The following is a 16207-nucleotide window of genomic DNA, read 5'->3' on the forward strand; positions in this document are numbered from 1 at the left end:
CCTTGCCTTAGCAAGTCATCACAGATTTTGAGTTGAGTTCCTAAATTCTTTCTTGCTCAAGAAGATGCCAAGAGAAAATTGCCAAACATGTACTGCAATTGGAATTAGTCAACACATACTTTCGTCTTTTACGCTTCATGAAACATCAGAATTTATAAATTTCCAAGTTGAATACATAACTCTTCCTATTGCCCACAAGAGAAAGAAACAGAAGCAGAGAACACCCACTCGGTTTGACCAGCAAACTGATTTATTATTTCCATGCTTCTCCACATTGAATATCTGTGAAGTTTTAAGCTCACTTCTTGTATAGTTTTTTTTCTCGGAAACAGACAAGAATGCGAGAATAAACATTTGCACTCGACAAAATTAGATCCTTCTCATGCTTCCCAACCCCTCAAGAGAGTGGCGCGAGCAACGCGGCTCAGTCCTAATGTGAACGCGCCCATCCTGAGGTTGCAGTTTTGGGACCTGCACATCTCCTTGATGTTGTTGAAAGCACTATTCATGTACTTTTTAAGCTCCATGTTCACCTTATCTTCATCCCACATGAACCCTTGAATGTTCTGCAAATAAATATGGGAAATAAACAGATGCATGAGAAGGAAGTAAGATCAGATAAAAGATCTGAAGGGGAACATTTGTTTTCTATTTATTACCTGAACCCACTCAAAGTAGCTCACAACCACTCCCCCAGCATTTGCATATATGTCGGGAAGTATGATCACTCCCTTCTTAGACAGAATCTGCAGAGGAGTCAACAAGCTAAAAGGGAGGGAATAGAAAAGAAAATAATAACATCAATCTTAAGTGGTTTCCTGAGGTATCCCTACCTCGTCAGCTTCTGGATCAGTAGGATGATTAGCCGCTTCGATGATGTATTTGGCCTTCACATCGCTAGCATTTGCCCTGTAAATATTATGATCATCAGCAAATTTTTAATCTACAGAAGTAGCGCTGAATACTAATGCATTAAATGCTTGCTGCAGATAAAGCTAGCAGAATATTCAGAGGCTTTAGGTAACTGAACATAAAAAAGGAAATGGTCGGTAAGACATTGATTCAAGAAACATCAGATCACTATATATGAAAATGTGCATGTACATGCGATCGGTGGGGCATCTAAATAAGAGNATGCTTGCTGCAGATAAAGCTAGCAGAATATTCAGAGGCTTTAGGTAACTGAACATAAAAAAGGAAATGGTCGGTAAGACATTGATTCAAGAAACATCAGATCACTATATATGAAAATGTGCATGTACATGCGATCGGTGGGGCATCTAAATAAGAGCGATCAATGAGTTTGAAAATGAATTAGTCAAGTAAGATGTTTGCATTTATTTCAGTAGGAAAATCAGTGAATGATCTAGATTCCACTTGCCATTATTACTCTCGATACAACGTAGGTAAGTATGATGGAACCATACAGAGAAGTTGACAAGCATAAATACAGGATCATGAAGAATTTCTCGGAGTAAGTTGAGAAATGAGTGAAATATTCAAGTTAGTACCCGTTCAGGACACCACCCAAGGCGCAAGGAAGTAAAACATCACATTCATGCACGAGTAGCTCTTTTGTTTCCATGGTATCAGCACCTTTGAAATCTTTCAAGGCACTGCCTTCATTTTTGTGCTTAATTAAAGCAGGTATATCTATCCCGTTTTTATTTTTAATCGCGCCAGTTACGTCGCCGACTGCAATGATCTTACCACCTCTCTCATGAAGAATTTGTGCAGCCCATGCACCAACATTACCGAAACCCTGAAAAATTTAATAGAACAGAATAGGCCGAAATTCAAAATGAGTTATATCAGGGAACGTGCAAGTAAATGTTGCAATTTTCTGCTTGAGGGTCAAGCCAGTGTTGCAATGAGTCAAGAAATGAATGTTTTAAGTACTTTTAAAGAGTATAAATCAGATAGTTGGCTTCTTAGATAAAAAGTTGCTGATAAGTTTATATGGCCTTTATTCTCGACCAATTATGTTACTTGTTGATAGTCTGTAAGTACTAAAATTTATTTTATCATTCAAAGCACTAATAATACAAACAAATTGCATCATTTTCACCTGGATTATGAAGGTTGACCCTGATATAGACTTCCCATGTTCAGCCAATAGAGCCTCTGTCGCAAATACAACACCTCGTCCAGTGGCGGCATCTCTACCTAATGATCCACCAAGATCCTACAGTAGCCAAAAATGAAGGAAATTCAAGTTTACTAGGATACTAAAGTTTAAGTAAGTGTCAGAAATAACAAGTCGTGAATCCTAAATACTCACGATGGGTTTTCCGGTGACAATAGCTGGTGAGTGGCCGTGGAACTTTGAGTATTCATCTAATATCCATGCCATAGTCTGTTTAACAACACAGAAAAGAATTAAAAGAAAGGGGGAAAAAGAAAAATCAAGGCATGGTCCAACTTTACGAATAAGACAAATCTAATATATACTTGTGCGTTAGTTCCCATGTCGGGGGCCGGAACATCTGTGTGAGTTCCAATAAGGTCGTGAATTTTCTGGGTGAAGACACGTGTCAGGCGCTCCAACTCACTGTTACTCAATTCTCCAGGTGAGCATCCAATCCCGCCCTTCGCACCACCGTACGGTATATTCGCGACAGCTGTCTTCCAGGTCATCAGTTGAGCCAGAGCATTTACTTCATCATTGTCCACCTTCCAAAAAGTAGCTTTAATATACTTTTTCTAGAGCATACAATTCTATGATACTATTTCCAGCAATCACGTCTAGAATATAAAGTTAAAAACGATGTATATATCTCCAAACAAAAAGATTGGAAAAGGAAAACAACACTATGAGCCTAGATCTATATCCAAGCAGCCACAATTAAGATACAAGTTGCATCACTCGCATGAGCAACATAAGTTTGGTAAGCACAATATGCAGACAAATACGGGAAGTAAGAACGCGATTGGGCCTGCATAAGCAGTGCTTATAGCATCATTCTTATTCATATTACTTCATATAGTATATTGGAAAAAAACCTTAATAGAGACATAGACTAAAGCAATTCTACATGCCAAACTTTTGTTACTCGAGAAGTAAATAGCCTCAAATCCAACATGCATCTGATAATTTATCCTTGAGAATATAGATCCATGATGTTGAAAAAGAAACAAGTATAAAATGGTCTTACCCTTTATCAATGTTGTCCACAAATCTCTGATAACATACTAAAAATCTATACATATACACAAACCTCTGATTATAAAATCACATATCGCCATATAAAAGGAACTTAAACATATACACACAACAACAGAGAAATTTTAAAAAATAAGTACCAGAACATGCCAAGTAAGATTTTTTTTAAAAAAAAAATCTCTGAGTATACATAATTAGTATACAAATCATTAAGTCTACTTAGTTGTAATATGTCAAAAAATCACACAAATAGTCAAAAAAAAAGGGGACATTTCAACGATATTGAACACTCAAACATTAATCCAATCACACTGACCCAATTAAAAAGGGAGAATTTAAATAAATAGAACAAAGAAAAAAGAAAAGCTCACTTCGGGGTGATATCGAATCCCTCCTTTCATAGGCCCACGGGCATTGTCATGTTGAACCCTAAAACCCACATAAGAAGCCAAAGTACCATCATCTTTGGGTATAGTACATTCCACCTACAAAACCCACAAAAATTAAGACCCAATTCTCAAATAGTCGAAACAAAAGGCAAGAACTATATATATATATAAAAAAGGAGCAAAATGAGATCGATCGAAACCTTAATCTCACGGAAGGGGATCAAGAGGCTCTTCTCGAGCTTCGAATCGAGGCCGAGGAGCCGCGACGCTTGCCTAAAATTGCGGCTTGTAGCAGCTAAAGCGTTCATCGCGACCAATTGTAATCAAACCAAAGGCTCGATCTTTCGAAGCGCAACAAAAACGAGATCGAAGAAAAAGAGGAATCGGGTATCAACGATCGAGCGACAAGGGATCGACGAGTAAGGGAGAATTGGGTAAAGGGAGGATCCGTCGATTGGGTATTAATAGCGAGGAGAGGGGGGATTGGATAAGATCGAGCACGAACACCTTCTTTTTTGGGGCTCGCGAGGGTTTGGAGAGGGGAAGGGGAAGGGGAAGGGGAAGGAGATGAGAATATGAGAATGGAGGAGACGTTAAATAGGAAAGAGACACAGAGAGCGAGAAGCGGAAAAAAAGAGACAGTACTCAAAAGAGTCAATTTTTACTTTCCTTTTTTTTTTTTTTTGCCATTAATTAATATTTTTCTTTCCAAGGGCCGTGGAAGGAGAAATTATTCTATGGATCTGGTCTACCATAGATCGTGCGTGTTTGGTTCAAAATAGAAATATGAATGATTACTGTCATGTACAAATTAATTTATTTACTGTATATTAGTGGAGTATATCCCCATACAAAGTATTTGAAATTATTTGATTGCCTGTACATTAGGTAATATGCTTAAATCTCGTGGTTCTTCATAAATTGATCCTTATTTTTCTATTAGAGTTTTAAGATATTCACAGAAAAAAAAAAATATATGAACCGGTTCTTTAATATTCTTGTAGAACCAGGTCCAAGCAATAATTTTTCATATCGCGAGCAAATTTTAAAATTTTTTATAAAAAGGACAAAAGTATTTAAATAATAGAGAAACTTTTATTCTTCAGGTTGTAACTAGCTCGGGCCATATCTTGGGAAGCTTCTTTCGGTGTCACCGTGATATATCACGCTCGTCACACGGGTCTCAGGTGGTGGGCCCCTTCTCTCTCTCTCTCTCTCTCTCTCTCTCTTCCCAAACACGTGTTTAACCTCGCTCACACAGTCCACGTGGGCGGTGTCTCATCCTCTACAACACACAATGGAGGTAGTACGAATTTCGTACAACCTACGTATGTGGTTGTTTAAATTGTATGTAGTTTATATTAGTCTCTGGTTATTATACAATTAATAGTATTAAATATTTGGTACTATTGAGTTCGTTTAATAAAAGAATGCGCAGTTAACATGATAATAATTTTTTAGGATTGAATGAGTGGTTGGTTGAATAGTATAATTTAACGAATCAAAATGATCAAAGGATAGATTCGTATTATCAAAATTTTAGAATTGAATTTGAAATTTTAGAGGCCCCAGTAAGTATCAAATGTAATCAAAATCTGCTTTCTAAAAATTAATTTCATACAATTTAATTTTTGTGAAACCAGGAGCTAAATTTAAATTATAAAAAGTCTCACTAGGGAAAGATTATTATTTAATTAATTAAGTTCGGTGCCGACGTGGAGCGGACGCAGATGCTAAGCCGCTGGAGGGGCGTGGGTGGAGGCTGAGCTGGACCGGATAAGCGATGTCGAGGCTCCGCGTCCCTGCTGACGTCATCTACACCACAATCCCACCGCTTTTGAGCGCCTTAATTATTTTACATGAATGTGACAGTTAATTATTTTATTTTATTTATTTTTTTAAAAAATAATTAAAACAGATTGGCGCTAATTTTTTTCTATAACAAAATTATTTTTCATTCCAAAATCAACAGAAATAGCAGTCTAATTTACTTGTCATCAAGAGAGTACATAAAAGCTCTCTTTTTTTTTTTTGTTATTGTCTATGTTTTAATTTTTGGGTTAGAACCTATTGTTAGAAAGAGTAACAAAATACTATTAAATTATAATAATAACAAGTATTGATGCAATTTGACTACTTTGCTACACACTAGCTCTCTAATCACGAGTTTTTTTATCATTACTATTTTGATTAGTTGGCTTATATATTTTTCTAAAATAATAGACCGTATGTTTAGATCATGACGTGCTTTTACGGAAAAAAGTAAATGCATATATATGTCCAATAGAGTTGTAAATTATAATGCGCCCCGTTCACATTTGGACTCTCCAAATTTTCTCCTTTCATGAAAAATACGTGCTTTCTTTAACAAAGATCCCTGACATCTTAATAAACAAAACGTATATTATCCAAGAGAAAAGAAATGCTAAAGTTTAGGAGTACGTAACCACGTGTAATCAACTAGTTATATTAATAAAAAGGAGGAGGAGAAAAGAGCATTAAAACAGTATATTCCATCTATCCAAAGTAGGTATTCAAAGCTACGTAGTTAATCCACAATCTCTATCCGCATCACAAAGAATAATTTTTATATATTCAGAGGGATAAGGATAAAACGGATGCTTAATCCTCATCTTTTAAGGACTTTGATTAATATTCACCTCGTAGTAGGTGGACGCTCACTGATGTAATGCCGTGATCATCCACACGAGTTATCAATATCACCCTATTACTCGTAATTACTCTATATCTAAGGTAAACATTCCTAGGCAATTATGGTAATAATTATCAAAATAAATTGGCCCTGCTCAATATTAGTAATTAGTTGAGCACAAGTAGGAGACATGCGGGTCTTCGGAGTCCACACTAAAAACTTGAGAACTAATCAACTCTATTGTTATGAAAGAATCCACAAAACTGAACCAACTCCCTACTATGCAGTTTCACAAAACACATTATTACCATCTTATGTCTACTACAGGAACCAGCTCCTCCCGGTTTCCAATAAGATACCAGCTAATGCGGAAGTGGTTTGTAAGCGCATTATTTTCCTTTACTTTTTTTTTTTTTTATTCTTTTAACAAGGGATATAGAGACACTACTGAAATAGTGTTGAGTTAGGGAGCATAATTATTTTTATCAAAAACTAAAGGTGTGATTTGTATAACGCTTAAAAGTTTATGTTGTACGAGAGATTTATTAATCTTGATTCCCAAACTCCGTTAAAATGAACAGTTAGTAATTCCTCTATCTCTTTGCAGCTATAAGCCTACAATTTTTCTTTTTTTTTTTTCTTTTCCATCCTTTGCATGCAAAAGCTGTTTTTCGGTACCAAATTTTCTTTATAGCAGCACCAGAAGTTCTCGGACCTCAACTGATAACTTTCAACGTACTACTCGCAAGGACGGCAAGAGGGACCCTAACAACATGCTCCTTATCCCCACTGAGCACCAGTTCTCCGAAAGAGAAAGTGTTTCTCACCTCCCGTGCCTTGAGCACGATCCTCAGCGCCCTCGTCCTGTTCGGCGCTATCTCGAACACCCTCGGCACCACGCTTACCTTAACCCCCTCAGGCTCCTGCACAGCCACTGTGTACGTCTCCCTCTCCTCGCTGACGCTCCTCACCCTCCTCAGCACGACCCTCGACCTCATCAGGTTGGCTACAGTCACGCTCGGTGCATTCAGGTCAGAGCACCAATCTATACGGTTGGTTGGGCAGCCGGAGCCCACAGCCCGCCTGACCGAGTCATCGTCAACACCCGGGACAGAGCACAAGAACTGCATGTACTGGTTGAAGTCGGCGTCAAACACGAGGCCTGGGTCAACGGCACGGAATGCATTGATGGCCCCAGCACCGTAGTCGAACGGGGTGGCGGCACTGAGCTGGTCGTTGGCCAGGGCTGACAGACGGGCACCGCTGCGGTCAGTGGTGTCGGCCGTTGTCATCATGGCAGAGGCAATGGCTGCGGGGCTCCAGTCGGGATGCTTCTGTTTGATCAGAGCAGCGACGCCGGAGATGTGGGGAGACGCCATGCTCGTGCCGGATAGCATGGCGAAGTTCTCACCTGGTTACACAAATCAAACACATGTTAGTTCAACAGTCAGTGATTTTCCTTAGTCACCCTTTCCAACTGAATATTTGTTGGAATTCTCTTCTTCATTTTATTTTGCAAATTACAAAATTGATATTGCGTCAATCAACTTTCTTGTTCATTTCAAAAAATAAAACAAAAATAAGTAAATATCTTGTTGTGAGAATGTGCCCATAAAAATTAGCAAACAGGCTCGAAATTGAATCCCTTTCTTTAAATTTACACCACCATTTGAGGCAAACATAACTATACACAGTAAAGTAAAATCCAACAATAGGAACTTCCTACATATTGTACTTTTCACAAAATTAAAATATCCCTAAAGTTAAATGATTTCCATTGCTTACCTATAAATTCTTCAACAATCTGGCTCTTGGGGCTCCAGGCGGCCCATATGGTTGAGCCCGGCGCCAAAATGTTGGGCTTGAGTACATCAGCCGTCTCATAGAGGTTATTATTTATGCCGGGCCCTCTTGAAGAGTAGGAGGCAACAATAGGCCCTTGGCGAGTGTAGAAGGCGCGCCGTCCATCACAAATTCGGCCTGTTGCCCCGAAGCTAATGACAGCACCACTTCTGCCCCGCACTGTGTGGGCATTGTAGTAATCCTGCAGAGCCTGCAACTAAAATGTGGTAAACAAAGGGGATATGTTTGCCCGTGACCCTAAGATTTGAGCAATTCACCTTTCCAGTCTTGCTCTTGGAATTGTTTCTTTCCTCTAAGAAGCAGTAGTTTAAGTATTATGAAAACTCTCAAATTTTTGCTGCACCGAAAGGATAGAGTAAGTCTCCAATTTAAAGCTTCAGCTACAGCCACATAAATTGGAAGTTGTTGGTGATCACTGCTGCTTTGAAGAGCTTTTAAATATTACAGCTCCAGCCAAGTCATGTAGGCTTTCAGTACCCAGCTGGAGCTTTTGTAGAAGTGCTATTGAGTAAAACTGTTTGAAAATGCACCAACAGCTTGTACCATGGATATTCTCCCTACATTCATGTTGTAACAAACACAAAAATTTCAAATTGGAGAGTTCTCTTCTAGAGAGCAACTAATAAAATTAGGAATAGATCTATGGAAAGCCAAAGGTTACAGCCTTACAGGTACTATTCCCCATTTGGCTGTGAGTTGAGCTAGAATACAACTAATAGTAGCAAAACACTTGCTACTATCAACTTTCTAGCCCCCTTGATCCATAACAGTACCACCACCAAAGCCTAAACCCTAGGCATTCAAGGGTTAAAAAGTTGATAGTAGCAAACACTGGCTACTATCAATAGTATTCTAGCTGCACTATTTAACTGCATATGACATGCAGAACACTGATGGACCAATAATAAGAGCACCCAATCACCATATTTCATATTATCTCTTTGCCACAATTCACCGAAACTATCAAGATCAACAGAACAACTTTTACACTTACATTGATCAATTTGTGTTCCATGAACCTAAGCTTGTGCTGAAGTTAAAATTGTAGAATTAAATTCGTCAAAAAAAAAAAGGGAGAAACACCATCATTTGATAGTTTTACCTGTGCTTCCTGTGGGCTCTGAAGTACGATTGCAGGGAATGATAAACTCAGTGGAGTCTGAATCCCATATTCAGAATCAATATCATGGTCCGGCATTATTATGACTCCAGCTGCGCCCATCCTCTGCATAGCATCGATAGTGTCGTGGATGCCGGTGGAGGCATAGTCAAAACTAGCTATATAAGCACAAATGATCAACTTCCCTCTAACAAGAGCAGGAATTAAAGGGTTCCACTGATTGCAAGTTGGGAGAATCGGAAAGCTCGAGTTCGTTGCCATCAAGTCACCTGCGGAAGCTATCGGGAACAGTACTTTGCCCGTCGTCGGTGCTAAGGGAAAAGAGCACGCAAGAAGGTGAGAAGGAATGAACTGACAGTATAGAAGCTAGTGTGGTAAATATTCACAGAATAAATTGCATCACTGGTTCACAACCTCTTTGCCAAGTTTCATTTTGCTTATAAACTTTTAAATTCAAGATTTTGCAATCACTAACTTTTATACAAGTTTTTAACTATCGTCCTTCCCTCAACTCCTACATGTAGTGAGCCTGAAGAAAACCTTTTCCTTTTATTGATGCGTTCTAATGTCGAAAGGTACTTGAGATCATAGATGAGGCTGCCATTGATTTATCAGGTAGCCCCATTAGGAGGTGTTAGGGGAAGGATTAAAAATGGAAAAACTCGTATAAATTTGTGAGTCAAATACTTAAATATAAAAAGTTTCAGCATCAAACTCAAATGTTAAGAAAAGCTTATGGATTATGCCACTATTGGTCCATTTTCTCTTGTAATGAAATTGGGAAGGGTTGATGGATTACGTGAAAGGCCGATGCCGGACAAGACCTGCCCATTTGCAAGTACTATTGAGTTGTTATACTTCCGATCGGTGATTGAAGCCGCCACGCTCATGATCCACGGACTGAAGGAGAGGACTGAGCTAAAATCAGGTCCCCCATTGCCTACTGCTTGAATCACTGAAACTCCGGCCTTAGTAGCAAGCAAGAGCTCCACCTCTAATATGTCAAGGAAAGAAGCCGCCCCATGGGGAACCAAAGAAGGGCCAATAGAGAGGTTCAGAATATCAACACCATCTTCCACTGCCTACATAAAAACAGAACTTTAGAAAGATCAAATTTACCATTTTGAATCATTTCAGCGAGGAGTTAAGTTTTCTGTATGACTCATTTCATAGTATGACCTTGTCAACTGCCGCTACTACATCAGACATGTAGCCACCAAAAGAGTAAACAGCTTTGTAAACAGCAATCCTGCAAGAGATTTTATGGGAAAGTTAGAACTGTAAATGCAAAAGGTGACATGATTAAAACAAAAAAATTATGGATTTTTTCCTTTTTCTATTGGATTTATGATTCATACCGAGCTCCAGGGGCCGTGCCGCTCGCATACCCGTAGTTATAATCTTTAGAGGACACTGAAGTCCGGTAATTTCCAGCGGCGATTGAGGCAGTATGGCTGTGGAAGAACAATTATTGTCGACAGTTGTTAACGAAATTATCTTCAAAGTTCAAACAAATTATATGAAAACATCAGATTTTTCAGGAGCACACATGTGATAGATGAATTGAAGTGTATCAATCTGTAAATATATCAAAACTTTACTGTTATGTTATAATGAAAAAGTTTCAGTTCAGCTGGTGATGAGGATTATTTTGGTAAACCTGCCATGACCATCAGCATCAAACGGGGAGGCATAGTCACGAGTGGCGTTGAACTCCCCAGACGCCATAGCCGCACGTGCAAAGAACTGAGCACCAACGATCTTCCCATTGCATGCGGAGGTAGGGAACCCGTCTCCTGCCTCACACCTCCCTCTGAAACTCTGGAGATTTGTAGAGGCCATGATCTCCTGCAGTTGGTTGGCAAAGCTCGGATGGTTGGGATTGATGCCGGTGTCAATCATGCCGATCACCACTCCATCACTAGACCTCTTGGCGCCTCCTAGCCCCGGCCAGACCCTGGATACCCCAATGTAGTCTGGTGTGTGGGTGGTCATCTTCTTCATCTTGACATCCTCGTGGATGGCCCGTACTCCCCTCGCACCATTGAGGATCTTAATAGCCTGTCAAGGCGTGCAACTAAATGCAATTCACTTGAAGGTTTACTAACTTGCCTTTCTGTTCAAAGATCTCTTTTTTTNGATGAGGCTGCCATTGATTTATCAGGTAGCCCTGTTAGGAGGTGTTAGGGGAGGAATTAAAAATGGAAAAACTCGTATAAATTTGGGAGTCAAATACTTAAATATAAAAATTTCAGCATCAAACTCAAATTTTAAGAAAAGCTTATGGATTATGCCACTATTGGTCCATTTTCTCTTGTAATGAAATTGGGAAGGGTTGATGGATTACGTGAAAGGCCGATGCCGTACAAGACCTGCCCATTTGCAAGTGCTATTGAGTTGTTATACTTCCGATCGGTGATCGAAGCCGCCACGCTCATGATCCACGGACTGAAGGAGAGGACTGAGCTAAAATCAGGCCCCCCATTGCCTACTGCTTGAATCACTGAAACTCCGGCCTTAGTAGCAAGCAAGAGCTCCACCTCTAATATGTCAAGGAAAGAAGCCGCCCCATGGGGAACCGAAGAAGGGCCAATAGAGAGGTTCAGAATATCAACACCATCTTCCACTGCCTACATAAAAACAGAACTTTAGAAAGATCAAATTTACCGTTTTGAATCATTTCAGCGAGGAGTAAAGTTTTCTGTACGACTCATTTCATAGTATGACCTTGTCAACTGCCGCTACTACATCAGACATGTAGCCACCAAAAGAGTAAACAGCTTTGTAAACAGCAATCCTGCAAGAGATTTTATGGGGAAGTCAGAACTGTAAATGCAAAAGGTGACATGATTGCAACAAAAAAATTATGGATTTTTGCCTTTTTCTATTAGATTTATGAAATGCGTAATCTTTCATACCGAGCTCCAGGGGCCATGCCGCTCGCATACCCGTAGTTATAACCTTTAGAGGACACTGAAGTCCGGTAATTTCCAGCGGCGATTGAGGCAGTATGGCTGTGGAAGAACAATTATTGTCGACAGTTGTTAACGAAATTATCTTCAAAGTTCAAACAAATAAATTATATGAAAACATCAGATTTTTCAGGAGCACACATGTGATAGATGAATTGTGATAGATGAATTTGAAGTGTATCAATCGGTAAATATATCAAAACTTTACTGTTATGTTATAATGAAAAAGTTTCAGTTCAACTGGTGATGAGGATTATTTTGGTAAACCTGCCATGACCATCAGAATCAAACGGGGAGGCATAGTCACGAGTGGCGTTGAACTCCCCAGACGCCATAGCCGCACGTGCAAAGAACTGAGCACCCACGATCTTCCCATTGCATGCGGAGGTAGGGAACCCGTCTCCTGCCTCACAACTCCCTCTGAAACTCTGGAGATTTGTAGAGGCCATGATCTCCTGCAGTTGGCTGGCAAAGCTCGGATGGTTGGGATTGATGCCGGTGTCAATCATGCCGATCACCACTCCATCACCAGACCTCTTGGCTCCTCCTAGCCCCGGCCAGACCCTGGATACCCCAATGTAGTCTGGTGTGTGGGTGGTCATCTTCTTCATCTTGACATCCTCGTGGATGGCCCGTACTCCCCTCGCACCATTGAGGATCTTAATAGCCTGTCGAGTCGTGCAACTAAATGCAATTCACTTGAAGGTTTACTAACTTGCCTTTCTGTTCAAAGATCTCTTTTTTTAAGGGCTGTTTGGTCTGAAACAGAGCATTTTGAGAAGAATTTTTTGAGTGAAACTTGCTTTAGCAAAACCTTGCCAAAAGTAATTCACTAGCAAAAACTAGCCTAAGCAGGTGCTTAATAGCTCCATCCAGAGATTGGGCCTAAAGCTAGGTTGGCCAGCATAAGGTTGGGTTGGGTTCAGATTAGATCTAGGTTGCATCTGGTTGGGTTTCGTATCAATCCTAGCCCAACCCAAACTAAGGTTGGATTAGAATTTTTTGACTCCCAACCCTATCCACACAGATTTCAATTTTTGTCCTGAATCAATGCGCAGTTCAATAAAAAAAAAAGAATAAAAATCGAATAAAAGGACAAGTATTGGAGTTGTTTCCCATGTCTAAGAGAAATGAAATTTTCTGAAAGCAAACATGTTTGTTAAGGAGTTCAATTCTAAATATTTCTCAGACCTCAAAATGGCATATATTTGGGGAATGTCCATACGTTTTTGCCTTCCCAAAACCTTATAAGGGTCAATCCACACTTCAACCTAAACCACTTCATTCAAATTTTCCCATCCAAAGGTTATGAATGACACACCTCTTCAGATGTTGTATAGAGCGCAAATCCGTTCAGCAGGTGAGTGTAACTGTAGAGTTTGGTATAGGACCCTGTTGGCAGGAGGGACTCAAGGAATATATCATGCTTAATTATCACCTCCTCCTTGTACTTCTTAGCTTCTTCATCACTCCTGCATGAATTTGATACGACTTTAATTAAAGGGACAAGATTAATTAATACTACACCAAAGAAAAAGTTTTACGAGGACAGCTTTATAAAGGCCATACGACACTCTGTGGTGTCTTGCTTTGTAAGAGATAACGGGCTCATCCTCCATCACCACCATGTAAACTTTCGCCGCCACAAAAGCGGGCCCACCATATGAGACTAACATATCAATAAGAGCTAAAATGAGACAAGAGATGTGGATGAGAGCCATACCGATTCAGATAATGAATTTGAGACTGTGTCATGCACTTATATAATCAAGTTCGGATTCGAGGTTAACTGCTCCCGACTTCTGGACGATGTTTAATAGGTCAGAAGTAGAAATAAAGCAGAGAAGGTACCATGCCCTTCACACATGCACGCATGGCCATCTCATTTCTCAACAACTTTACCTTTATATTCCACCTAATTCTTCTGGTGTCCTTTTCATTGCTTGATCTTCTTTTCTCACTTTAATTGCATTAGCACATCAAAGGATATAAATTTGAATGCAAAAATTCAACTTATTCATATACTAAATAATGTTACATAACAATCAAAATGGACTAGTACATAAACATTATATTCAAAAATTTCCTACAACAGCCAGCTGCTTTACTTTGTTCCTCAAAAAGTATCTCAAAATTTCACATCATCTCCAAGTTATACATACTGTAAGAAACCCAGTGATGGACTAGTTTTAAAATGATGAATTAGTAAACCAGTATATTATGGCCATCCATATCTTCGGAGTAATCGTATAAGTTACCTCTCTATCTTAATCCTTCTATCTCCTATACCAAGAATAATGGCACAACAAGAAATAAAAATCTGAGAGAAAAGATCATGACTTTTTCGATCTTTGCTGTCGAGTATACTCCCAAAGTGCAATAGCACCGCTTACATGAACATTCAGCGACCTTACAATACCCAGTTGAGGAATTTCCACACAAGCATCTAAGACATGGATTATATCTACAGGGATGCCCTCCTTCTCCCTTCCCAGAACCAGTACCTTGAAAAATAATGAAAAAGAAAAATAATTATATAATGTTGGATTAGGATCTATTCTTCTTTTACAAATAAAGCATCAAAATGAATTTACACTAATTAGTTACACACCGTATTATTTGGGAAAGAATATAGGTCGAGGGGTGTGCTGTTAGCAGTCTGCTCCAGACCGATGATGGAGTAGCCCTCCTGCCTCTTCTTTTCTAAGAAAACCTTAATAGTGCTAACTGGAACTTCTATGATAGGAATCCACTTCTCAGCTGTCACACTATAACAAGTGCATTGTTATTCACACAATTATAAAAGTGAAGTTATGCATCATAGGATGGACCAAACAGTATATGCAAGCCACTGCAACAGCAACAATATAATATGAAAACTACTAAATTTAGGGTAAAATATTACAATTGGGTTGTGGGTGATTGGGGCTCAGTTAAAGGTATTCTTAGTATATTTCAAGATTGAAAGGTTTCTGTGCTAACCTTTAGTTTTCTGGAATAGGAAAAAGTGGATTTAATTTAGTGCCTCAGAGAAGAAAGCAACAGCTGGATAGAGTTCTACAATTTAGAATCATAACCACAAACACAATTTCTTATTAGCAAAATAATGTCCAATGATCCTATATATTCTCCATCTTAAAATAACTCTTTATCATACTATATAGTAAAAGTGAATGTAATCTTAGGCCGTAGGCTAAAAGTAGGGAAAATAACCATATTCACGATGATTATTCATCGCCAATATGATATTAGATCAGCATAGCATTTCCCATTCTTTTTATTTTTGAAGGTAGAAACTAGAATCTAAGAAGCTGACAAAAATCTAATATCCGGCAAAAGCTGGCAAGTTAAAAAGATGTATGTTCGAGAAAGCATTATTTATCAAACAGGTAATGTGGGTGCTCAGAAAAAAGTTTGTCACCTGATAAGTTGGAATTGTTTGTCCTGAAGAATACTGGCATCAGCAATGGCCAAACCAGCTGCTTTGAACACCTGTAAAATCATAGGAGTACAAGATAATAAAAAATAGACTAGTGGAAATTTAATCCTAATGGACCACGATGTGTAAAAATAACCTCGCAGGTTCGTGCTAATCCAGCGAGATTAGGTATACGATCAAGCAGTGAAGCTACGAGGATAATTTGCTGTTGACTTATTTTTATCATTTCCATAGCTTGATTTCTCAACTGAAGCACTGAGTTGAGAAGTTGATCTTCCTTTTCTATTTCTGAAAATAGCATGAAGACTTGAAAGCTTAGATATTTGAACATGCACAAACTAAGTTATCATGTACTAAAACTACATAGTGGAAAATTGATGACACAAGTTACAGCAAAGAAAAATAATGGTAAACTCTTTCGCCTTAGCCTTACATACCAAAAAGTGGTCTTGAAAAATCAGTACATCCGAGAATTCCATCAGTATCAGTGGGTACAGACTTTCTATCTTTATTCAGCATGATCTTTTTCTGAAAATCCAGAGGTATGTCTCTAAAACTTCGTAATGACCCATTTATATTACCATCAAGTTCCTGCTTATCTTTGTGGC

General features: G+C 39.0%; 3 protein-coding genes across 3 annotated transcripts in view; all 3 read right to left on the reverse strand.

Moving 5' to 3' along the window:
* On the reverse strand, nucleotides 127–4150 carry LOC109714540 (glutamate dehydrogenase 2, mitochondrial). Its single transcript, XM_020239215.1, has 9 exons — nucleotides 3753–4150; nucleotides 3535–3648; nucleotides 2452–2673; nucleotides 2282–2356; nucleotides 2069–2185; nucleotides 1512–1762; nucleotides 834–909; nucleotides 660–746; nucleotides 127–566 (listed from the first exon to the last, which is right to left on the reverse strand). The coding sequence occupies exons 1-9, from the start codon at nucleotides 3858–3860 to the stop codon at nucleotides 381–383; spliced, it is 1236 nt and encodes a 411-aa protein (XP_020094804.1). The 5' UTR covers nucleotides 3861–4150; the 3' UTR covers nucleotides 127–380.
* LOC109713864 (subtilisin-like protease SBT2.5) lies at nucleotides 6873–14025 on the reverse strand. The gene is made up of 10 exons (XM_020238120.1): nucleotides 13730–14025; nucleotides 13482–13632; nucleotides 12428–12828; nucleotides 12107–12202; nucleotides 11916–11985; nucleotides 11536–11818; nucleotides 9171–9499; nucleotides 9063–9098; nucleotides 7991–8258; nucleotides 6873–7616 (listed from the first exon to the last, which is right to left on the reverse strand). The coding sequence occupies exons 1-10, from the start codon at nucleotides 13879–13881 to the stop codon at nucleotides 6922–6924; spliced, it is 2481 nt and encodes an 826-aa protein (XP_020093709.1). The 5' UTR covers nucleotides 13882–14025; the 3' UTR covers nucleotides 6873–6921.
* Nucleotides 14226–16207, reverse strand: part of LOC109714673 — a 15625-nt gene continuing 13643 nt past the window's right edge. The window contains exons 29-33 of the mRNA XM_020239369.1: nucleotides 16037–16206; nucleotides 15736–15887; nucleotides 15582–15652; nucleotides 14772–14928; nucleotides 14226–14664 (exon numbers count right to left, since the gene is read on the reverse strand). Of these exons, the coding sequence (XP_020094958.1) occupies nucleotides 14494–14664; nucleotides 14772–14928; nucleotides 15582–15652; nucleotides 15736–15887; nucleotides 16037–16206 (721 nt within the window). The 3' untranslated portion in view covers nucleotides 14226–14493. The remainder of the gene's footprint in view (nucleotides 14665–14771; nucleotides 14929–15581; nucleotides 15653–15735; nucleotides 15888–16036; nucleotide 16207) is intronic.

This window comes from Ananas comosus, linkage group 8 (assembly GCF_001540865.1).
Source record: "Ananas comosus cultivar F153 linkage group 8, ASM154086v1, whole genome shotgun sequence".
In the NCBI taxonomy this organism is placed as follows: domain Eukaryota; kingdom Viridiplantae; phylum Streptophyta; class Magnoliopsida; order Poales; family Bromeliaceae; genus Ananas; species Ananas comosus.